Below are 20,853 nucleotides of genomic sequence, written 5' to 3'. Positions count from 1 at the left end.
CCGTGTCCGGAGCAGCCCTGGGAGCGGGCCCTGCCCTTGAGAGGGGCTTGCTTGGTATGCCGGAGCCGATGCTGACTTCAAATCCCATCGACTTCCAATGAGCAATGCCATCAATAAAAGCTAATTGATGGCACGGCGGTTCCAAATCAGATTCCCCATCCCCTGAATCGAATTGATGGCTCCGCGCCCCGCAGCAGCCGCGGCAGAAATTGAATCTATTAAAGGAATAGGCTCCATTAGCCCTTCCCTTCTGTCTCGCTATCTCCCTGCCTTGGGGCTCCCTCCGAATGCCGGCTCCCTCCCGGCTCCCCGCAGACCCAGTGTCGGCCCAGCCGCGGCCACCGCCGGGTGCCGGGGCGCCGGGACACCTGGCTTCCCGCCAGCCCATTCCCTCCGGCTCCGGCGGGTGCTGGGCGCGTGCTGGTGGGTCTGCGCCGCGGGAGGGTGCCCAGAGCAGGGCCGTGGCAGCGTGTGCCGCTCTGCCCGCGTGAGCTGTCCCCAGCAGGGCACCAGCACCGTGGGGGCCCCGCTCGGAGCCGGCCCCAGCTCCACGGCCACGGCCCCAGCCCCAGGCCCGGCAGCTGCACGGGCAGCCAGGGGTTAAACCCTCGGTACTTGGAAAGTAAAAATTTATCGCCGGGAACAGAAAATGATGCGAAGCAGTAATATGCAGCCCTGAGATTAACGCGGGGATGAAGAGGCGGCGGGCCGTGCCGACAGCCCGGGAAATACGGCGCCCGTGCCGCTGCAGGGAGGCGCGTCGGGGCCGCGCCAGGCCCGGCTCTGCCCGGACGGGCGGCCACGGCGCTGGGCCTGGCCCTGCCGCCAAGCCACTGCCCCCCACACGCTGGGCGCCCGCTCCGTCTCCCCGTGCCATCCGGCTCCGCTCTGACCTACAAAGAGCAGCAGGAGTTCGGCGAAGCGCCGGCTCCCGCTGCGCTGAGTCAGCGGGTTCCCGCGCTGCTGCCGCTGCGCTCGCTCCCGGCGCTGGGCGCACGCGGGGAGGGGGCCCGGCCCTCCGCCTCGGTGCAGGCAGCGCCGGGCCACGCCGGGGCCGGAGCCTGCAGCCCCCCGGGCGCGGGGAAGGGCAGGGAGAGCCCGGGCCCTTGCAGGCCCCCCGCTCTGCGTGCCGTGCAGGTCGCTGTGCAGCAGGGCAGCCCCGCTGCAAGGAGGCATTCAGCGCTGGCGTGCAACGTCCTGCTCCCAGTGTGCCGGGCCAGCAGGGCTCGGACACGAGGCCCAGCACGTGCCTGTCCTCAACACCAGGAGGAATCGGCCACGAGCTGCCCGAGCAGCCCCTGCTTGCGGTCCCCCATGCACAGAGACGTTCGTGTTCCCCATGCAGAGATGCCCTTGCTCCCCCGCGCACGGAGCTGCCCATGGTCACCTGTGCACAGAGATGCTTGTGTCCCCCCGCCCCGCGCACAGAGCTGCCTGTGCCGCCTCCGCGCAGCCCCACGTGCCCAGCCCCACTTGCCACCCCTCCGTGCGGCTGGCCCAGCCCGGGGCAGATGGCACAGAGGGCACCGCCGCCAGCTCCAGCCCTGCTCTGTGCAGCACCGCGGGGCTGCCCCTCGCGAGCCCCGCTGCCCCGGGGGGGGGTCCCCGGGCACAGAGGGCAGGCAGCAGCGGCGGCCGGGCACGGCTGTCAGGGCGCGTTATCCGCCCCGGCCCTGAGCCCCTTTGCGCACCAGGCTGCAACACGGCGCTTCGTCGGGGAATTAGCGCCCTTCGCCAGGGCCTTTCCTCCCGCCTGCGACGGGAAGGGGCAGGTGGAGAAGAGGTGCCGGTGCTCCCGCAGCGCTGCACTGCGGGCTGCGGCCTGGCCCCCGGCGCTGGCCCCCTCGGAGGGCTGAGAGCGGCGCTGCTGCGGGAGGAGGTCGCCCCTCACACGGCGCCCGGGACCCCGCCGCAGCTGGCTGCCATCGCCCAGTGCCGCGGGCTGGTGAGGGGGAGGCTGCGCCGCGCTGGAGCATCCGCCGGGAGATGGGGAAATGGCTCCATGTCACTATGGAAACAGGGCCGCCGGCTCCGTCATCACCGAGGGGGAGAGGCATGTGCTGAGCCCGGGGAGCTGGGTGCCAGGGTGGGAGGCAGCACCCGGGACACCCCGCGCCGCGGTGCCCGGGATGCCCCACACCGCGGTTCCCGGGATGCCCCGTGCCACAGCACCCAGGATGCCCCACGCTGCAGCGCAGGGATGCTCCACGCTGCAGCAGCCAGGATGCCCCACGCCGCGGTGCCCAGGATGCCCCGGGCTGGTTCTCGCCCAGGTCGCCGGTGCCCGGCTGGAGCCGGCGCTTCCCCGAGCCGCCGTCTGATGATGCGCATTGTCAAGGTTATAATTTAGCAAAACACTCAGCAGGGGCTTTGGAGGGAGCCGGCCCTCGCCAGCTAATTATACCGAGTCGCACTCACCGAGCCCATGCCTGTCATAGCAATGAGGGTGCGCGGCGGGACAGAGGACAGGCGTGTGCGCCGGCTGCGGTGCACGCATGCCCCCGTGCACAGGGAGGGCCGCCGCTGCCCCAGCATGCACAGCCCAGATCCCGCTGCACCGGGCCGAGAGCGCGGACGTGGACACCTCTGTCTCCTCGCTGTCCTTCACGCTCACACCGGCAGTCTCCATCTGGAGCCGCGATGGGGCAGCGCACTGTGGGGCTCAGCTGTGCTCAGCGCTGCCCCCGGCTCCATCCCACAGCCGCCCGGCGAGCGCCCCGTCCCGTGCACCGGGCGATCGCCGCGTCCCGTGCGCCACGCGAGCACCCCGTCCCGTGCGCCGTGTGAGCTTCCCTTCCCGCCGCCGGCCGATTCCTGCTGACAGGGTCAGTGCAGAGGGCACCGCTGCTTATCTCCGCTGGCCCCTGGGCCGCGCGAGCCCGGCTGGCTCCACGTGGGCAGCCGCTCCTCCGCTCTCCGCCGTGCCCACGTCCGCCCCGCGCGTGCCTGGGGGCTGGCGGCGTGGCCCCCCCAGCCCGCGCTAATCCTGACGGACAATAATCCTGCTGTGCCAGAGCCGGGCGAGCGGTAGCTGCCCTTGCGGCTGCAGAGCGATTCAGCTGTCGGCTGTCGGTGCCTGCCTGCACCTGCTGCATACTAAGGGCCCGCGGCGCCCGAGCCGCTTCTGCCTGGCCCCCGTGGCCGGCAGGGCCCCCCCACACCCGGGGGTGCCAGGGCAGGGGACGGGGGCAGTGCGCGCCCCGGGAAGGTGCCGGCGGGGCAGGGCCCGGCGGGGCCACGTTCACCCCTGGTGCATGGTGCCAGGGCACGGCCAGAGCCCGGCGGTGCCGCGGGACCTCGAGGGCCCGTCCCAGCCCCGGCGCGGTGGCCCAGGGTGGCTGCAGGTGGCTGATGGGCCACAGGCAGGGGCCGGTGCATGGGCACGGGGCACGGGCATGGGGCATGGTGCAGGTCTCACACCTATGGCTCGTGCCTGCTTTTAAGCATCCCCATCCTCCACCCCTAATTGGTTTTAAATGGAGCCGAGTCCATCCTGGGAATCTCTGGCTGGCACGTGCCCAGCTGGCAGGAAGACAGCGGAGCCACAGCTCGCCCCGGTGCTCAGCAACGCGCCTGGGAGGAAGATTAGGAAAATAATGGGTTGGTGCAAAGGATAGGGAGTTAACCCCCGGCGCGCTGCGCTCCCCGGCCCGCAGCAGAGCCCCGCGGGGTGACGCCGAGGGCAGGAAGCAGCTGCTCCTGGGGCAGCGTCTCCCAAGGGTGCCCGTGCCCGGAGGCCGGGGCTTCCCCGCAGCTGGGGCCGAGCTCGGGCAGGGGCGGATGCGGTGCCTCCCCGGCACTGGGCGCTGCATGCCAGCCGGGGTGTCCCCAGGCTGCTCGGCAGCCCCATGCAGGCGCTCCGCGGTGCCTCCGTGCCAGCTCCCCGCACGCCTTCGCTCATCCCGAGCAGCGGGAGCTGCTAACGAGCTTCCCTGGCAGGGCCCTCGTTAGCGGCACGGGAGCCCGCTGCTGCCCGGGCAGCACCCAGCCGCGGGGCAGGACGCAGAGCTGCTGCGGCGCCCAGCGAGGGCCCGCGTGCCCGGCCGGCCTGCGGCCAGGAGCACTTACGGCAGGGAGCGGATCGATGCGCTGAATTATTCAGCGAGGCGGCCGTGGCGATGGTGGGGGCCCCGCGGGGCCAGGGAGCCCCAAAACGCAGCCCACGCCAGGCGAGCGGTGACGGTGCAGCCCCCCCGGGCAGAGGATGCACCAGCGGCAGCGCGTGCAGGGGCGCCCAGCCGGCCCCGGGTCCACAGCAGAGCCCCGGCGATCCGCCGGCCGCGGGGCCGCAGCCTCGGTCCGAGCCCCAGCCGGGCCGCCGCGTTTGCTAGGCGAGCGCCCGTCTCCCGCCGCCGCTGCCGCTCTCCGAAGCCTTCCGCGCGCGATGCATTATTAAAGACACCCCGCGCCATCACTCACGGCTGGCGCGTCTCTGAATGCGGCACGGGCGCCGCATCAAGCCTGATAAATATTTCAGGCCCTGAAACCTCCCCGCGCCTTTATCTCTCATCCGAGCCGCTGCCGAGCACCCGCCGCCACCCCGCCGCGTGGGTCAGCGTGCTGCTCCCCAGCGCCGGCGCCTGGCACGCGGGGCAGAGCAGAGGCCGGGCCGCCCCGCGCACCGCCGGCCTCGGGAAGGAGAGCGGCACGGGGCACCGGGGCCGGGACACCGGGGTGCCTCCCTCGGCTCCGCGCCTGTGCCCCCCCCCGTGCCTCAGTTTCTCTCCCTGGCTGCGGCGGAGGCTGCTCCCCCGCCCGAGCCCCGCGGGTTAAGGCAGCACTTGTGCAGCTCTGAAGATGAAAGAGGCCACGTAACCGCAGCGCATTTCCATCTCAATGCGGGTCCCCTGCCATGGCGGGCTGCGCCCCTCCGGCTGCTCGGCCCCCTCCGCTGCCCAGGACGGGGACAAGGTGCCCCGGGGCCGGGCTCGGTGCAGCGCAGGCTGGTCCAGCACCCCCCAACACCCGCACCCCGCTCCGGCCCCGCGCGCTCCCACCGTGCCGAGGGCTCCCCACTCCGGCGCCACGGGAAGCGGGGTGCGGGCGGCCCGGGGCAGGCGGGAGCGGGACCGCAGCCCGGCACCCTCCCTCCCTCCCTCCCGCCGCCCCCGGCCTCTGCCGGCGCTGGCGGCGGCGGATGCTAATTGCGGCGTGATCTATGTATGGCGGGAGCGGGATATTGATGCTGCCTGTCACCCCTCTATCGGATTAACGTCACTTAGGCACTGGTAATGGGCGGCTCATGGATCTGCAGCGGGGCTGACGGGGGCTCAGGCAGTGCCACGCTGCCCGGCGCCAGGCTCTGGGTGCACCGGCCCCGGGTGGGTGCACCGGCACCGGGGGGTGCACACAGCTGTGCCGCCCGGGCCTCCCTGGGGCTTGGCACCAGGCAGGCGCTGGCGTTTGCCCCCGGGCCGGTGCAGAGGCTGGGTCAGCAGCCTCATGCCCACCGCTCCCCACAGCGGCTGATGGACGCTCCAGCGATGGCTCCATCGCTCGCCCCACCTCGCCCGGCGCTTCTGGCCCAGCTCGGTGTCCTCGTCCGTCCCAGCGTGGTGCCATGCGCCAGCCTCCGCTGAGCATGCCCTGCCCCGCAAAGCGCCCGGGGCGAATCGTCCTTGCACCGTCAGAGCATCTGTGCCGTGGCCATGCCAGCGGGGCTGGGCACAGGCTGGGGCTGCCACCGGCAGACAATACTGGAGCGATCTTGAGGCTGGGAAGGGAGAGGAGAGGAGCCGGCTGAGTCACCCGGTGCCGGCTGCTGAGCCAGGCGCTTGCCGCCAGGTAGCCCCTGCCACGGCACGTGGAGCGGCGGCCGCCGGGGCCCTGGGATGCCCTGACCCGCGTCTGGTGCCACCAAGCGCCGGGAGCGTGGGGCTCGGCCCGGCTGGGGGCCGTGGGAATGGCGGGAGCTCGCCGGGGCCGCTCCGCATGCGTGCGCCGTGGGGCGCCTGTCCCCCCACGCGGTGCCCCGGTGCCGGGGTGGATGCAGCACCGCGGTGCCCGCAGCGGAGCCAGGCTTCCTGCGAGCAGGGAGCCCGCCGGGAGCCCGTGAGAAACCTCCGGGGCTGGCACACTCCGGAGCCAGGAAGGTATGCATGACTTAATCCTGGCGGCTTCGCGAGGAAGCTGATTTCCTCCGACAGCCCGGCTCGGCGCTGCCACGGCCGCCCAGCCCAGGCGCCCGCGCGGGAGGCCACCGCCGGCGCGGCACGGCCGCCGCTCGCCTTGTTGCACTGGTAATTAACCCTCCTGCCCGGCTCTGCGCCACCCGCTCCCCGCCAATTAACTCAGGCCATGGAGATGCAAACGAGCGAGTCACCCCCGTGTTTGTCTCCGCGGCGGAGCTCACCTCCGGCCACCCACCGCACAGGCCCGGCCGGTCCCGGCCGCTCGCCCGGCCACGACGCAGCCGGCAGTGGCTGTGCCCGGTGCTGCGCTGGCCTGGTGCCTCCCGACGGGTGCCGGGGCTCTGGCTGCTCCTGCGGCAGCAGGGGCAGGGCGGACCCGACCCATCGGGGTGGCGGGCGCTGTGCACTCGGGTTGGGACCTCGCTGGCCATCGCCACTCCTGACCTGTGTCAGCTCTCTCCAAACCCAGCTGCCGGCCTGGGACCTCCGCAGCTCCGGGTCTGGGAGCCGACGGCAGCGGCGGCACAAGCTGGCGGCACCGTGCACGGCCCGGAGGGGCTCCTCGTTTGCAGCCCACCTGCAAAAAGCTGCAGCGCGTGGGGCAGGTTTGGGGCTCTGCCGCGGCCCCGGGGCCAGGCACCCCGGGCAGGGGCACCCCCGGCCTCCCCGGCAGCTGGGCCGGCCACGAGCTCCCGGAGACGCTGACGCGGCGCAACCATCCATGAGGTCTTCATTCAAATTTAAAGACCGACACGTGGATGGAGGAGGGAGCGGGAGGCGAGAGGCACCAGCGGCTCTGGGCGGCGGGAGCCGCGGGGCTGCGGGAGGCAGGAGGCTCCGTGCGAGCAGCACCGCGGCGTTCACGAGCACCGCAGCCTGCCGCCGGCGCCCGCGCGGGGCTGCCCGCTTGTGCCTGTGAGTGCTGCCGGTCGCCGCCCAGCTCCGCACAGATGTGCCACCTCCCCGAGCGTCCCCAAGCGCCGGTGCCACGCCGGCGTCCCCGCGCCCGGCCCTGGCTGCCGATGCTGCGTGCGGTTGGCGTGTTCTTGCCGTGTCCGGCTGGACGCACGCCGGCGCCTGGCTCCTCCCCGGCGGGCCGGGAGCCCCAAGCTCGGCGTGCTGGGGGACGTGTAGGTGTGGCTGGTGAATATTTCATGCCCTCGTTCGCCGAGCCTGCTCTTGGTTACACGGCCGCCTCCTCCTCGCGCTCCCGCCATGTTTATTTATTTAATGAATTATTTATCAGCTCCCCCTCTCGCTCGGCTGGTCGCCGCTCCGCCGCCGGCGCCCCCCCGCTCCCGCCCCCCCGGTTCCCGGCCCAGCGCGATGATTTATTGAGTGCTGGCTCTGCTTTGCGGTTGCGACATGCTGTCACAGGAAGCCGCGGTTAAATATTAACCAGGGCGGGCGGAGCGGGTTCCCCCTGCCCCGGCGAGCACCCACGGCAGCGCGGGACCCGGCGCCCGCCTGCACCACACGGCAGGTCCAGCCCAGCCGCTGCCCCTGGGTCGGCCTCCCTCCTCGGCCCCCGGCAGCCGGGGAGGCAGCGCCGCCGCCAGCGTCCCCCCGAGGACGAAGGCGCCCGGCCCAGGCACCGCGGGCGCGGGAGCCCTCCCGCACCGGGGACGGGGCCGCCGCCGGTGCAGGGAAGTGGCTCAGAGCCCCGGTGACAAGCAGCCTCCCCCCGCGGAGCCCAGCCGAGTGCGGCTGCTCCGGCACCGGCCCCGGGCTGCCCCGTGCACGTGCCCGCCGCCCGCAAGGCTCCATCCCTGCGCGGGAGCGCTCCGGCTCCCGCGGCCCTCGGCGCTGCCGCGTCTCGGGGTGCCGGGCATCCTGGGCTCACGTGCCCGCGGCGACGGTGGGCTGCGGGTGCGTGCGGCCGTGTGCGGGGCATCTCCGCGCAGGAGCCCGTTGCCATGTGCGGGGGGTTTCCATGTGGAGGTGTGTGTTGCCATGGGCTTGCCGAGGGAAGGCGTTTCCATGGCGGCAGGCGCCTTGCCGGTTTCTGTCCCTTCCAGAGGGAGCGATGCCCGGCCGGCACAGCGGGAAGGCAGCAGCCGCCGCAGCGCGCGGGTGCCCAGGGGTCCTGCGAGCGGCGGGGAGGACGCGGGCACCGCAGGCACAGCGGCCGGGCAGCTGCTCCCGCGCCCTGACGGCCTCGGCCTCAGCATGGAGGGTCGCACTGGCAGGGTCCTGTCCCCGTCCCCATCCCTGTCCCCGTGCCTGTGCCCTCACCGCCATCCCCGTGCCCTTGCTGCCGTCCCCAGCCTTCCCATGTGCCCGTCCCTCCCCCCATGGCCATCCATGGCCCTTTTCCACATGTTGTATTTTCTCCACTTCACTTCCCCAGATGAATAATTAATAGACGCTTTTTTGGTCTGCCGTGTGCTCTCGCCGGCCCCTTCCCCCGCGCTCCCGCGGGTGCCCGGCCCCTCGGGCAGCGCCCGCCACGGCCCCCGGCCCCAGCACGTCTTGAGCAGGTCACGCTGCCCGGCGCAAAGCTGCACCGCGGGGCCGGGAGCCAGGAGCCGGGAGCCGGCTGGGCCTGTGGCTCCGGACGCCTGGGCCCCGCAGCTCGACGGGTGCCGGCGGTGTGGGCGTGCAGCCGGGCACGAGCGCGCGGTGGGGGCTACACGCACCCGCCCGCGTGTGCGCGCGTGTGCTTGGGCGTGCAGCGTCTGGCGCGCGGGGACCCCGGGGCGGTGCCGCGCAGGCGGCAGTTGCTAAGGGGAATTGCCGGCGCGGGGAGGCGGGTGCCACGCCGGACCCCTTCCCCGCAGCCCCGGGGCAGCAGTGCCCGGAGAGCGCCCACCTGGCCGCGGCCGCCCCGGGCACCCCGCAAACCCTCCCTGGGGCATGAGGGGACCGAGGCAGCGCCGTGGGGCGGGCAGGGGGCCCGATGCCCCCGGCCTCGGGCGGTGCGCAGCCACCGCCGGCTCCTCGGGCCGGGCCGGTGGGGCAGCCGGGGTGTCTGGCTGCGGGGCGGTGCCCACAGGGAAGGTGCCCGCCCTGTCGCCCGCTCCCTCCCTGTTGCCTAATATCTGGGGGGGGCAGATCCCTTCGGGAATCCGTGCGCCCCCCAGCACCAGCCCCCCCGGGGCGCACTGGGACCGGCGCTCCTGCGGGGACGCTGCACCTGACCCCCCGCTGCCCCCCCGCGGGGACGCACCGGGGCCGCCGCCGCCGCCCCGCAGCGGCCCCCCCGGGCCGCGGCTGCCGCCGGTGCCGGCGGCGGCGGCGGCGGCGGCGGCGGGCGCGCGCGGCGGGGGCGCGGCGGGGCGGCGGCGGGCGCGCGCGGGGCGGAGCTGGGCGCCGGGGGCGCGGGGCGCTGGCGGCTCCGGCGCGGCTCTCCATTCCCCGGGATCGCGGCGGGCGGCGGCAGGATGGCTGCTCGTCTCGCTGCGCTCCTGCCCCTGCTGCCGCTGCTGCTGCTGCTGCCGCTGGGCCGGGGGCCGCCGGGGGCCCTGGGCAACCGGCACGCCGTGCACTGGAACAGCTCCAACCTGCAGTGAGTGCCGGCGGGGGGGCGCGAGCGGGGGGGCTCCGGGCGGCGGCTGGGCGGGGGGCACCGGCGGGAAGGACGCGGCGGGGGCGGCGGCGCGCCGAGGACGGCGCTGAAGGATGCGCGCACCGGGGGCGGCGGCGGGGGGGCCCCGCCGCGGGCGCTCCCCCCCCCTCCGCCCCCGGCAGCCGGTGTCGGTGCGGCGGCCCCGGCCGGTGCGCTCCCTCCCGGCCCCGCCGCACCTCGCCCTTCCCGCGGAGGCGGAGGCGGAGGCGGCGGCGGCGGCGGTGGCTCGGGCACGGCGCAGCCGGGGGGGCCGCCCCCCCAGGCCCGGCCGAGCTGCGGCGGGGGGCGGGCGCCCCCCCCCCCGGGTGGGCCGGGCCCCTCTGTGGCCGTCGCTGCAGCGGGGCCCGGGGGCCGGCGGCCGTGCCCCGAGGCGGGGCGCGGGGCCGGGGCGAGCCCTCCCCGACGGCGCGGCCGGCGCTGACCTGCCCCGCGGCGGCGACGCCGGGCACCGGCGGCCGAGACCTTGCCGGGGGCGCCGGGCCGGGCCCCGGGGCCGCACCTGCCGCCCGCCGCCCCCGCCGCCCCGTCCTGTCCGCGCCGCTGGGGCTGCGGGGCTGCCGCTGGGAAAGTCGATGCGATTTGTAAGCAGAGATCTGGAAATTGCTGTCGCGCCCGCGGTCGCCGTTAGCGGAGCCGCGGGGCGCCCGGGCGATCGATGGCTGCGGGCGACACTGGACCCGCGGTGCGTGCTCGGGGTTCCCACCGGAGGCGGTGCTGGAGGTGCCACCGGGAGAGCACCGCGGCACCCGGGCATCGCCACGGCATCGCCGCCCGGCCCTGGCACCGCCGTGCTGGCGCGGGCTGGGCCACCGTGCCGGCGTTGGCACAGGAACGGGCACAGGCAGGCTGGGCTCCCCGCAGCAGGGGGAAGGGAGCGGCACCCGGGGCGTCCTGCTCCGCCGGGGTCCGCGGCCCCCGCCCTCGGCTCGCAGCCCAGTGGCGGTGCCCCGTCTCCCCTTCCCTCACCCGTGTGCCGGTGCGAGCGGTCAGGGGTGTGGCGGGGCCGCGCGCCCGCCTGGAGCGTCTCCAGCCACACGTCTGTCCGGGGGCTCCCCCGTCCGCCCAGGCTCCCCCCGCCCTGCGCCTCTTTGTCCGGGGAGGGAGCCTTCCCCGGGCAGCTCCTTCCCTTCCCATTTAGATTGTGTCGTGAGGCGGAAGCCCAGGCCCCATAAATTGCGCGTGTGTAAGACGTGCCGTGCCGAGGCGCAGCACAATGGCGAGGCGGTCGCTCGCCCCGCCGCCTTCCCGGGCATCCTCCTGCGCCTTGCTCCCGCCGGAGCCGTGCTCGGGACTGGCCCTCCTGGGGCTCGGCTCTGCTTGCCGTGACATTGCCGAGGTCTCGGCCGGCGGGCGATGCCCACGCCGGCTGCCCGCAGGCTCCGCTCGGCGCATTTCCCGCAGGACGGCGCAGGGATCCCGCCCTCGCCCTCCCGGGAGTGCGGGGCTGCCGCCCTCCCACCCCGCCACCCGCAGCGGGTCCTGCGCCCTGGCGCCGACCCCGTCGCCTCCCCGAGCCCCCGGGGATGGGGCAGGGGGTGCATGAGGAGGCGGGCGCGCGGCAGAAGGGTCTGCAGAGGTGCTGGCGGTGCCCCCGCGCCTGCCCCGCCGCAGGTGTTGCAGCCAGACGCCCGCTGCGCACGCGTCTCTGGCGCGTCTGCGAGCGTCCAGCCCAGGGCAGCGCGGTGGGGGCGGCTGCGGCAGAGCCATGTCCCAGGCACTCCGGAGCGCTGATATTTATTGTTAGGCAGTGCGGCAGCTTGGCCGCAATTATAGCCGCACGGCAAAGTGTCTGGATTAGATAAATTATGGGGGGAATTAGGCTCCCTGGGCCGCAGCGTGCAAATCCCAGCAACCCCGGTGCAATCAGAGCAATAAACAAGCCCTGCACGGCACCCGCAGGGCTCCCCGGGGAGAGGGGCGGGCGCCGCAGGGCTCGGCTGCGGGCCTCGTCCCTGGGGATGCCGGCTGCGGCAGGGACCCCAGGAATTTATTGCGCCTCGCTCTGCCCTGGTCCCGGTGCCTCCGGGGCTTCCCTCGCCGGGGGGACGTGGCCAGGGGCCACCTCTCCATGCCGGCGGCAGTCGCCACGGGCCTCGGCACATCGCAGGGGAGCCTGCGGCGGGGAGCAGGCGCCAGCTGCATCCTGGCCCTTGCTGGCACGCTGCTCTGGGTCCCGCCGGCACTGCGGGGGATGTGGGGAGCATGGGCTGGCTATGCACCGCGCAGCCCTTCCTCTGGCAGCTCTGGGTGCCCCGGGCTGGAGAGGGAGCCCAGCCCGCGGGCGGGAGCAGGGCACTGGTGCCGGCGGGAGCTCGGCGTGTTCGGGGGCTGCCGCCCGAGTGGATTGCAAAGGCCGGGGCGAAGGCAGCGCCGGGGGTCCGGGGCAGCGGAGGCTCCTGGCCACGGTCTGCCCGAGCCCTGCCCGTCCCGCTCGCTCCACTGGTGCCATGGGAGCAGGCCGCTCCTTGCCCTCCGTGCCGGGGCCAGGCCGATCCCTGCCCTCCGTGCCCAAGGCCAGCCGGGAACAGGGTGGTGCAGGGCGAAGGTGCGGGGGGCCGTGTCCTGCCCAGCGCTGGCGTTCGGGGCGGCGGCATGGCCTGGGCCCAGCACCGGGAGCTCTTGCTGCCCGGCCGGCGCCCCGGGGGCTGCTGCGGTGCCTGGCCGTCCGGGGGCAGCCCGGGAGCCGAGCCGCGTGGTGCCCCGGCTCCGGCGTCTGCCCCGGTGGCCCGTCTCCCGGGGCCTCGTCCCAGTGATGCTCCGCACACCGGGAAGCGGCAGGGAGCCTCCGCGGGGCCGTGGGGACATCTGTGCCCAGCCGAGCCCGGCAGCTGGGAGCCCGTCTGAGCGCGGGTAGGGCCCGGCGCTGCGTGCGGCCCCGCCGGCAGCCGCCACGCTCCACACTTCAAGGCGGCTTTTATCTGCCTGACTTTGTATTTCAGGCGGCAAGAGCTGGAGCGAGCTCTTGAGAGAGCCCTTCTGCGCGGCAGCCTCGCCGGGCGCTCCCGCGGGAGCGCCTCCGTGCCGGAGAGCGGCTTTGCCCGTGCTCGGCTCCCGGCACCGGGGGCACCGGGGCTCCCATCCTGCCCTTGCAGCTGGTGGCGGCGGGGATGGGGACGCCGTCGTGCCGTGCGCCGGGTCCCGCCGTCCCGTGGGGCGGCACCAGCCCAGGGGATCACGGGGCGGCACCATGGGGCCGGCGTGCCTGGCAGCGCCCGAGGGAGAGGCGGCCGCGCGGGGCCTGTCCCGGGGGTGCGACCTGCTCTTGCCCAGGCTGGTAATTGAGTCACTGGTTACAGATTGATGCTTTAATTAAAACCCAATTAAAAACCTCATTGATCTTATTAGCAAAGCAGGACGGTGCAGGCTCTAGCAGAGATCAGAGGGGTTGCCTGGCTGTCGGGGCAGCCTGGGCAGCGCTGGGGCACCGTCCTGGCCCCGGGGGGCTCGGGGTGGCCCCAGGGGGCTCGGGGTGGCCGCGGGGCACCAGCCCCGGCTCCGCAGCCCCTCCGGCTGCCGCGGGCCCCGGGGCAGAGAGCAGTGCCGGCCGCGGGGGTCGGCCCTCCCCGCACCCACCGTGGTGCCGTGCCGCGTGGGCTGCGCGTCACCGGTGCTGTCTGCCGGCCGAGCCGGGCTGCGTGCGCTGCTGTCTGGCTGCCGTGACGGTGCAGCGCCGCGTGCGTGGCGAGAGCTGGTGGGGGAGCGCCGGCGCCGGCCCCCCCGCCATGGCAGGCACACGCGCGCCCCGGAGCCGCCTGCCCCTCCGCCGACGCGGGCCGGCCGCGGCGATCGATGCGCCTTCACCTCTCGCCAGCGCGTGGAACGACTGGAAGGGGAAAGTGTAAATCAGCGGCACTTTTCCGCTCGCTGGCTGACGGATGGGCCCCGGATGTGCCGAGCGGGCAGAGCTCCCGCAGCCGACGCGGGCCCCGCTGGGCCGGGCAGGGACTGCCGGGGGCACCTGGCTGTCACCCGCGCCAGGGCGCACCTGGGTCTCCCCGCTGCCCGCCGTGCCCGCCGCCGGCTCGGGACGCGGCACCCGGCTCTGGCCCTTGCCGGGACGCGGGCCGGGTGCCGGTGCTGCAGTGCACCAGGCGCTCCGTAGCGGCGCGTTAGCGAGTGTGCAGCGCTCAGCCCAGATTTATTGCAGCAGATGGGAGCGGAGCGGCCGCCCGGATCACCGGCGGCTGCGGCTTGCCAGGTAGCCGGGGTCCGGCCGGTGCCGGGCCGGTGGGCGCCGAGCCCAGGCTGTGCTCAGGAAGGTGCTGCCAGGGGAAATCCATCTGCCCAGCTCCGACAGGATGATGGAAGGTACCGCTGCCTTGAAAAGCCCTGCTCTAAAAACGCAGTCGTGCAGAAGTGATGCAGCCCGTTCTGCTCCCACGCTTAACCCTTCGGGCACTGCCCGCGCTGCGGGAGCCCGGCGCGCCCCCCCAGCCGGAGCCCCGCCGTCTGCGCCCGCCAGCGCCGCGCACCGTCCTGGCCGTGGCCGTCTGTCGCTGGGGGCGGCTGGCTCCCCGGACGGCGGCCGGGGCCGGCAGGGACGTGGCAGCCCGGACCCTCTGCCCTGGGTGTCAGTGGGGGCTGCGGGTGGGGGGGGCTGCCTCTTCCCATCCTCCTGCCTGCAGAAACCCGCCAGGTCGTGCGCCGAGCACAGCGGGACGCGGCGCCACGGGCGCTCCGGGCCGGGCAGAGGTGAGGCCGTCCTGGAGCCGGGGGTGCTGGATGTGGCCCTGCGGTGCTGCCGGTTCGGAGCCGTTCTCCGGCTCCTCGCAGCCGGCACCACATCCCAACGCCCGGCCTCGGGGACGTTGCTGTGTCCCGCCGCTGCGGCGCTGCCGGGAGCCGTCCCCGGGGAGCGGGCTCGTTAGCGAGGCTGTTTATCAGCAGCCGCCATTCCCAGCAGGCCCCGCAGGGTCCCCGGGGGTCCCGGTGCGGCGGGGAGGGGGGTTGCAGCCCCGCTGCGCCCGGCACGGCGATTCCCGCGGCATGCCGGGGCCGGAGCCCGTTGCCAGCATCGCCGTTCCCACGGCGGGGGCATGAGCAGCGTGGCCCTCCCGCCGCGGCGCGGGGCTTGGTGCAGGCGTCCCAGCCCCGCGTCCCGCACCGGCTTAATTGCAGCTCTCTCCGCGGCGCTCGGGGCCGTTGCTTTAATAACCAGCCTCCTTCTCCCCCTTTCACACCACATCAAAGGTGGAACATGAAAGGTCGCCGGCACCGCGGAGCAAGGGCGGCTGCCTCAGCACCTCGCCGTCGCGGAGCTGCCGCCGGCCGCGGGGCGCTGGGGGGGCCGGTTCCTGCCACGGCGGCTCCCGGCTGCAGGGCCGCCACGGGGGCAGGAGCAGCCGGGGAGGTGCCGCGTGGCTTTCGGTGCAGGGTGAGGCCCGGCCTCGTGACGGGGCCGGCGCTCCCCAGGGAGCCCACGAGTCCGGCCCGGTGCCGGCGGCCTTCCCGGGAGCCCCCGCGACGGGGGGATCGGCGCGGATGGCGAGACCGGGTGCCCGTTCGGCAGCTCTGGGCCGTGTCCCAGCTCACGGGGCGCCCCGGGCTGCGGCGGGACTCCTGAGCTCCCCACGCGGCACCAGCGCCGGGGGGGTTTCCAGGGTGGGGCGCCTGCACGTGCCGCCTTGCCGCCGCCTGCCGAGCCCTGCTGGCAAGCGTGGGAACCCGGCTGTGCCGCGGGGCGCCGCGCGGCCGTGGCGGCGAGCGGGGGCCAGGCACCGCGCGGCCGGGATCTTGCAAGCTTGCACCGCGCGGCCGGGATTGTGCAAGCTTGCCGGGCCACGCGGGGCTGGCACCGTGGTGCGGGGGGGCCCCAGCACCGCCACCGGGGCTGCTGCGGTGTCTCGGTGCAGAGCCAGCGGCTCGCGGCGCCGGTTGGTAATTAATTGGCAGGAGCAGCGGGTCAGCGCGTGGCTGCTCGGCTGCGAGGATTACCATGGCTGGGATTTCAATCGGGCACGGATTAGGAGCCGGCGGAGTCTCTCCTGAGTGGATCTGAGGGGATTGCCGCTCCTAATCAATGTAAACGAGGCTCCCCCAGGGCCACCCTTTTACGGCATTAACGAAATAACGGGATTAGCCGGAACAGGGTGAGAAATCCTCTCTGTGAGCCGCGGCGCGTGGCGAGGCTGCGGGGCCGGGCCGGCGGGGCGGGCGGGCGGGCGGGCAGGCGAGCAGCCCCTGTCTCCGCCACCCGGGGTGGCTCCGTGCCGCGGCCCAGGCAGCCCCTGGAGCTCCTGCCCTCGGCAATCGCTGGCCATGTCGCTCAGCACCGCTGCTGCTCTCCCCATGTCTAGTTACTCCAAAACCCTCCCGATTATTTGCGGGCGGCATGTGCAGCTCAGTGCCTCCAGGACAGGTCCCAGGGCAGGCAGAGCCCGGAGTTGTCCCGGTCCCCAGGGACACTCGGGCCGCCACGGCTCCCTGTGCCCCTGCTCTGGTGTCGGCTGCACTGCCCCGTCCCGTGAGGCCGCGGTGGGGTGGTGTGGGGGGCTCGGTAGCTGCTCCTCGCGCCTGCCCCGCTCCCTCTTGCTCACCCTGGCTCTGGGTGCTGGCGGGTGCTGGCAGGGCGCTTGGGAGGCCCCGAGGGTTGGTGCAGTGCCTGGCGTCCCGAGGCCCTGACAGCCCGTCGCCCCGCTCTCCCTGCAGCCTGCGGCGGGAAGGCTACACCGTGCAGGTCAATGTCAATGACTACCTGGACATCTACTGCCCGCACTACAACGCCTCGGTGCCCGAGCACAGGATGGAGCAGTACGTGCTCTACATGGTGAACCTGGAGGGCTACCGCACCTGCAACACCAGCCAGGGCTTCAAGCGCTGGGAGTGCAACCGCCCCCACGCGCCCCACAGCCCCATCAAGTTCTCGGAGAAGTTCCAACGCTACAGCGCCTTCTCGCTGGGCTACGAGTTCCACGCCGGGCAGGAGTACTACTACATCTGTACGTGGGGCGCGGGGCCGCGGGACGGGCCGCCGGCGCCAGGGCGGTCGTGGGGTGGGGCTGCGGGCGGTGATGCAGGCTGCTGGCGGGGTGCTGCTGCGGGATGGGGGTGCAGCTTGGGATGTGGTTGTTGGATGGGGATGGAGATGTTGGTGCTGATGTGGGCGCTAATGCGGGATGCAGGCAGAGGCGCCCATGCGGGATGGGGATGCGGGATGCCAGCGGAGGCACCGGTGCAGGATGGGGATGCGGGATGCCGGTGGAGGCGCCCATGCGGGATGGGGATGCGGGATGCCGGCGGAGGCACCCATGCAGGATGGGGACACGGGATGCCAGTGGAGGCGCCCATGCGGGATGGGGATGCGGGATGCCGGCAGAGGCACCGGTGCAGGATGGGGATGCGGGATGCCAGTGGAGGCGCCCATGCAGGATGGGGACATGGGATGCCAGTGGAGGCGCCCATGCGGGATGGGGATGCGGGATGCCGGCAGAGGCACCGGTGCAGGATGGGGATGCGGGATGCTGGCAGAGGCGCCCATGCGGGATGGGGATGCGGGATGCCGGCAGAGGCACCGGTGCAGGATGGGGATGCGGGATGCTGGCAGAGGCGCCCATGCGGGATGGGGATGCTGATGCAGGTGCAGATTCAGGATGTGGCTCCTGCCACGTGCCCCTAGTCTGGACTCAGCTGCGCAGCCCCAGGCAGTGCCAGGGCCGCAGCGCAGGGTGCGGGTGCTGCTGCGTCACCCCAGGCCAGACCCCGTCCCAGGGCACTCTGGGCGGCAGCGCCGGGGGTCCTCGAGCTCCCCTAGGAGCAGGACCCAGCTGGGTGTGGGCGCGATGCGGGGCACAGGCGCTGCTGCATCCCGCCACGAGCAGACCCAGCGCAGAGCAGGTCCGGGGCCGTGGGGTCACCAGCGCTTGTTTTGCAGCCACGCCAACACACAACCACCGCCGGGCCTGCTTGAAGATGAAGGTGTTCGTGTGCTGCGCCTCCAGTAAGTACCGCCACGCGGGCGCCCCGGGGCGGCGGGGAGCGGGGTGGCACGGCCGGCCCTCGGGTCTCGCAGGGTCCCCGGGTCCCGTCCCTCCCGGCCGGGGTGGGGGCTGCCAGGGAGTGTCACCCTGTCCCCTCTGTCCCTTTGCAGCGTCGCATTCGGGGGAGAAGCTGGCGCCCACCCTGCCGCAGCTCACCCTGCGGCCCGAGGTGAAGATCGAGGACTTGGGTGAGTCCCAGCACAGCCCCCGGCCCGGCCCCGCCACGCCGGCTGCCGCCCTCACCACCTCCCTCTCTCCGCAGAAAACTTCAACCCGGAGATCCCCAAGCTGGAGAAGAGCATCAGCGGCACCAGCCCCAAGCGAGAACACTTGCCGCTGGCCGTGGCCGCCGCGCTTTTCCTCATGACGCTGCTGGCCTCCTAGCTCGGAGGCGCCGGCGGATCCGCCGCGGGACCCCCCGGCCCTGCCGCCGGAGACGCTGCCCGCGGGCCGCCCGCCGCCCCCGGGAGCCGGCCCCGGCCCGCAGACGCCTCCGGCCCGAGCCCTGCGCACCGTCCCGGCTGCCGGCGTGCGGCGCGGAGCCCCGAGCCCGGCCGGCCCCCGCGGACGGAGCGGCCCGGAGCAGTGCCAGGCAGTGCCCCCGGGGCCGGGCGGCCTGTACATACCTATATAGAGATCTATACATACTGTACAGAGAGCGACTATACAGATATATCTATACTGTACCATAGGCAGCGGCGCTGGCCCCGGGCTGGCTTGTACATAGTTGAACGTGTTGGATTCTCCTCGTCTTCCGTGAAGACCCGACCTATGCAAACGCACAGACACTTTTTGGGGAAAAAAAAACAATCTCGATCTTTTTTTCAAGTGCTTTGGCTGGTGATTTTCATATTCTGCTCTTAGTCTATAAAAAAAAATAAATAAAAGGATTCAAAAAAAGACCCCCAGCACCCACGTCACGGCCACGTGCAGCGCTCCCGGTCCCCGGAGCAGCCCGGGGCTCGGCGGGCGCAGCCCTGGCGCGGGGGGCAGCGAGGGTGGACGGTGCCGGGTGCCCTCCCTCCCCGCGCAAAGCCCCGCCAGCCTCCGGGCGCCGCGGCCCAGTTGGTGCAGCCGGGGCTGCCTCCCTGCCGGACCCCTGCGACGGAGCCAGGGCAGCGTCCGGCGGGGCCCGTCCCAACTGGCAGATGGGAGCAGCATGGACGGCGGGGGGCATCCACAGGTAAGGGCGGCGCGGGCACGGGGCAGGGCGCCGGACGTGGGTCCCTGTGGCCCCAGCCGCGTTTGGGTGCCGGGGGCAGCTCTGGGCAGCAGCGGGCCGAGGAAAGCCCCGTGCCCAGCTCACCGGGGCGCTGGGGTGGTGCCGAGCGCCTGCGGGTGCCGCGGCCTTGTGCTGCGCGGCCGCCCCGTGGGAGTTCCCGTGCCCCCTGCACAGCACCAGGCGCAGGGACGGCTCCACATGCAGCGCCCGGCACGGCAGCCAGCGGCCGGGCCCGAGCCCGCGTCCCGTGCGGCGGGGCCGGGCAGGCGGCAGCGCTGCGGGCGCGCAGGCGGTGCTGGGCGGTGGCTGCGCCGCGCAGCCCAGCCGGCCTGGGCTTGTCCGGGGCGCGGGAAGAGCCGGCGAACCTGTCCGACGGGTCCGCGTCCCGCTCCCGGCTGGCTCCAGGTTCGCCAGCTCCTGGACAGGCTCTCGCGGGCCTGGCACGGCCATTGGGCAGGACCCCCCCCCCCCGGGGGCTGCTCCCGCGCCGGCAGCGGGACACCAGGGCTGCCGCGCCGATGCCGCACCAATGCTGCGCCAATGCTGTGCCATGCGGCTGGGGTCCCCTGCGGGGCTGCCCAGGGCTGTGTCCGTGCCCCTGGCATCGTGCAAGGGGGCTGTGACCAGGGTGCCCCCCTCTCCAGCCCGCCCCCCCGGGACACGAGCCCCAGCCGGCACGGAGAGGTGCTGGCGGCACAGCACGGGGCCGACCGGGGAGCCCGGGGCGGCGGCTTTCGCCCTGGTGTCGCGGCTGGTGCGCGGAGCAGGGGCACCGAGTCACCGGCCTTGGCGCGGCGGCTGCTCCGCTTGCACAATCCCTCCCGCCACAACCTTGGCTCCGGGCCCCGGCTGGCTGCTGGCACCGCGGGCACCGGCCACCGAGCCCTGCACCGGGCACCGGGCACGGCACAGGCAGCCCGCACTGGGGGCTCCCTGCGCACCGGGCATGGAGCCACTGCCCCGCGCCAGGGCTCGGTCCTCCCCGCGGCAGCGTTTGCACCAGCAGCACCGGTGTGGCGGGGGCCGGGCCGGCCGCATCCCGCCGCGCAGCCGCAGCGCTGCCCTGGCATCGGGCCGCCCCGGCCCTCGCTACCTGCCGGGCTGCACGCACTCAGCCGGCACGTCACCGCGGCCTTCGCGCCCGCTGCCGAGTGGACGGCTGCCGGTCCTCCCCCGGCTCGGCGACGGTGACGTCAGCCCGGGCAGGGGCAGGAGCGCACCTGGGTGCCCTGAGCCAACAAGCCATAAATAGCCCGTCACGAGCCACGGCTGCCCGGCCTCCCGCCCGCCCTTTCGCCGCCCGTGTTTACCGCCGTACGAGCGCAACCTTTGTCCTGCCAGCTGCAGCCAGCCGTTGCCCGCGCCCGCCGTGGCCAGCGGTGACCCTGGCGAACGTGCTGGGGCCGTGTAGCGTGGCCGTGGCCCCGCACACGGACACCCCGCGGCATCGCCCCACGCACACGCACCGGGGCCACGTAGCACAGCCACGGCCCCATGCATGGACGCCCCGCGGCATCGCCCCACGCACACACACCGGGTCCACGTAGCACAGCCACGGCCCTGTGTGCAAGCACCCATGCCCGGCCCAGTGTCTCGGGCACGGAAGCCCTGGCGCAGAGTTGCCGCAGCTCCTGGGATGGTGTCAGGCCTGGCCGCGGAGAGGGAAGATGAAGGAAATGGCCACCCCCCACGCTGGGCCGGCAGCGGGGCCGCTGCACCCGCAGCCACTGCCTCCGCCGTGGCCCCGGAGGAGACTCAGCCGGGGATGCTGGATCCAGCCGCTCACCGGCAGCCGCTCTCCAGTTACAGCCGTGGTGCCGCCGTCTGCCCGAGACCTTTCAGAGTATCAGGGGAGCAATGCTGGCCCGGCTGCAGCCAGCCCCGCGCTGCCTGCGCCGTGTCGGGCATGCAACATTACCCACAATCAATGGATCATTATGCAATAAACAAGAGGAA

The 20,853-nt window shown here is 73.7% G+C and overlaps 1 protein-coding gene across 2 annotated transcripts; it reads left to right on the top strand.

The window, feature by feature from the left end:
• The first annotated feature begins 9,458 nt into the window (after window positions 1-9,458).
• Window positions 9,459-18,577, top strand: LOC112992191 (ephrin-A3). 2 transcript variants are annotated; one of them, XM_064498959.1, is made up of 5 exons: window positions 9,461-9,639; window positions 16,348-16,637; window positions 17,570-17,635; window positions 17,786-17,863; window positions 17,938-18,577. In XM_064498959.1, the coding sequence occupies exons 1-5, from the start codon at window positions 9,515-9,517 to the stop codon at window positions 18,057-18,059; spliced, it is 681 nt and encodes a 226-aa protein (XP_064355029.1). In that variant the 5' UTR covers window positions 9,461-9,514; the 3' UTR covers window positions 18,060-18,577. The 2 variants fall into 2 exon arrangements, with proteins under 2 accessions (XP_064355030.1, XP_064355029.1); XM_064498960.1 differs by lacking the exon at window positions 17,786-17,863 and having other exon boundaries at window positions 9,459-9,639.
• The last annotated feature ends 2,276 nt before the right edge of the window (window positions 18,578-20,853 follow it).

The sequence above is a fragment of the Dromaius novaehollandiae genome, chromosome 29, assembly GCF_036370855.1.
Source record: "Dromaius novaehollandiae isolate bDroNov1 chromosome 29, bDroNov1.hap1, whole genome shotgun sequence".
Classification (NCBI taxonomy): domain Eukaryota; kingdom Metazoa; phylum Chordata; class Aves; order Casuariiformes; family Dromaiidae; genus Dromaius; species Dromaius novaehollandiae.
The sequence above is the reverse complement of the archived record's forward strand: the minus strand, read 5'-3'. Positions and strand labels throughout refer to the sequence as shown.

What these genes read in the sequence shown, in the direction of transcription:
- LOC112992191 (XM_064498959.1), top strand. Translation starts at nt 9,515, where the DNA reads ATGGCTGCTCGTCTCGCTGCGCTCCTGCCCCTGCTGCCGCTGCTGCTG. An exon ending in GCAGGAGTACTACTACATCT is followed by an intron (nt 16,638 to 17,569) that starts GTACGTGGGGCG and finishes CTTGTTTTGCAG; the next exon opens with CCACGCCAACACACAACCAC. An exon ending in GTTCGTGTGCTGCGCCTCCA is followed by an intron (nt 17,636 to 17,785) that starts GTAAGTACCGCC and finishes GTCCCTTTGCAG; the next exon opens with CGTCGCATTCGGGGGAGAAG.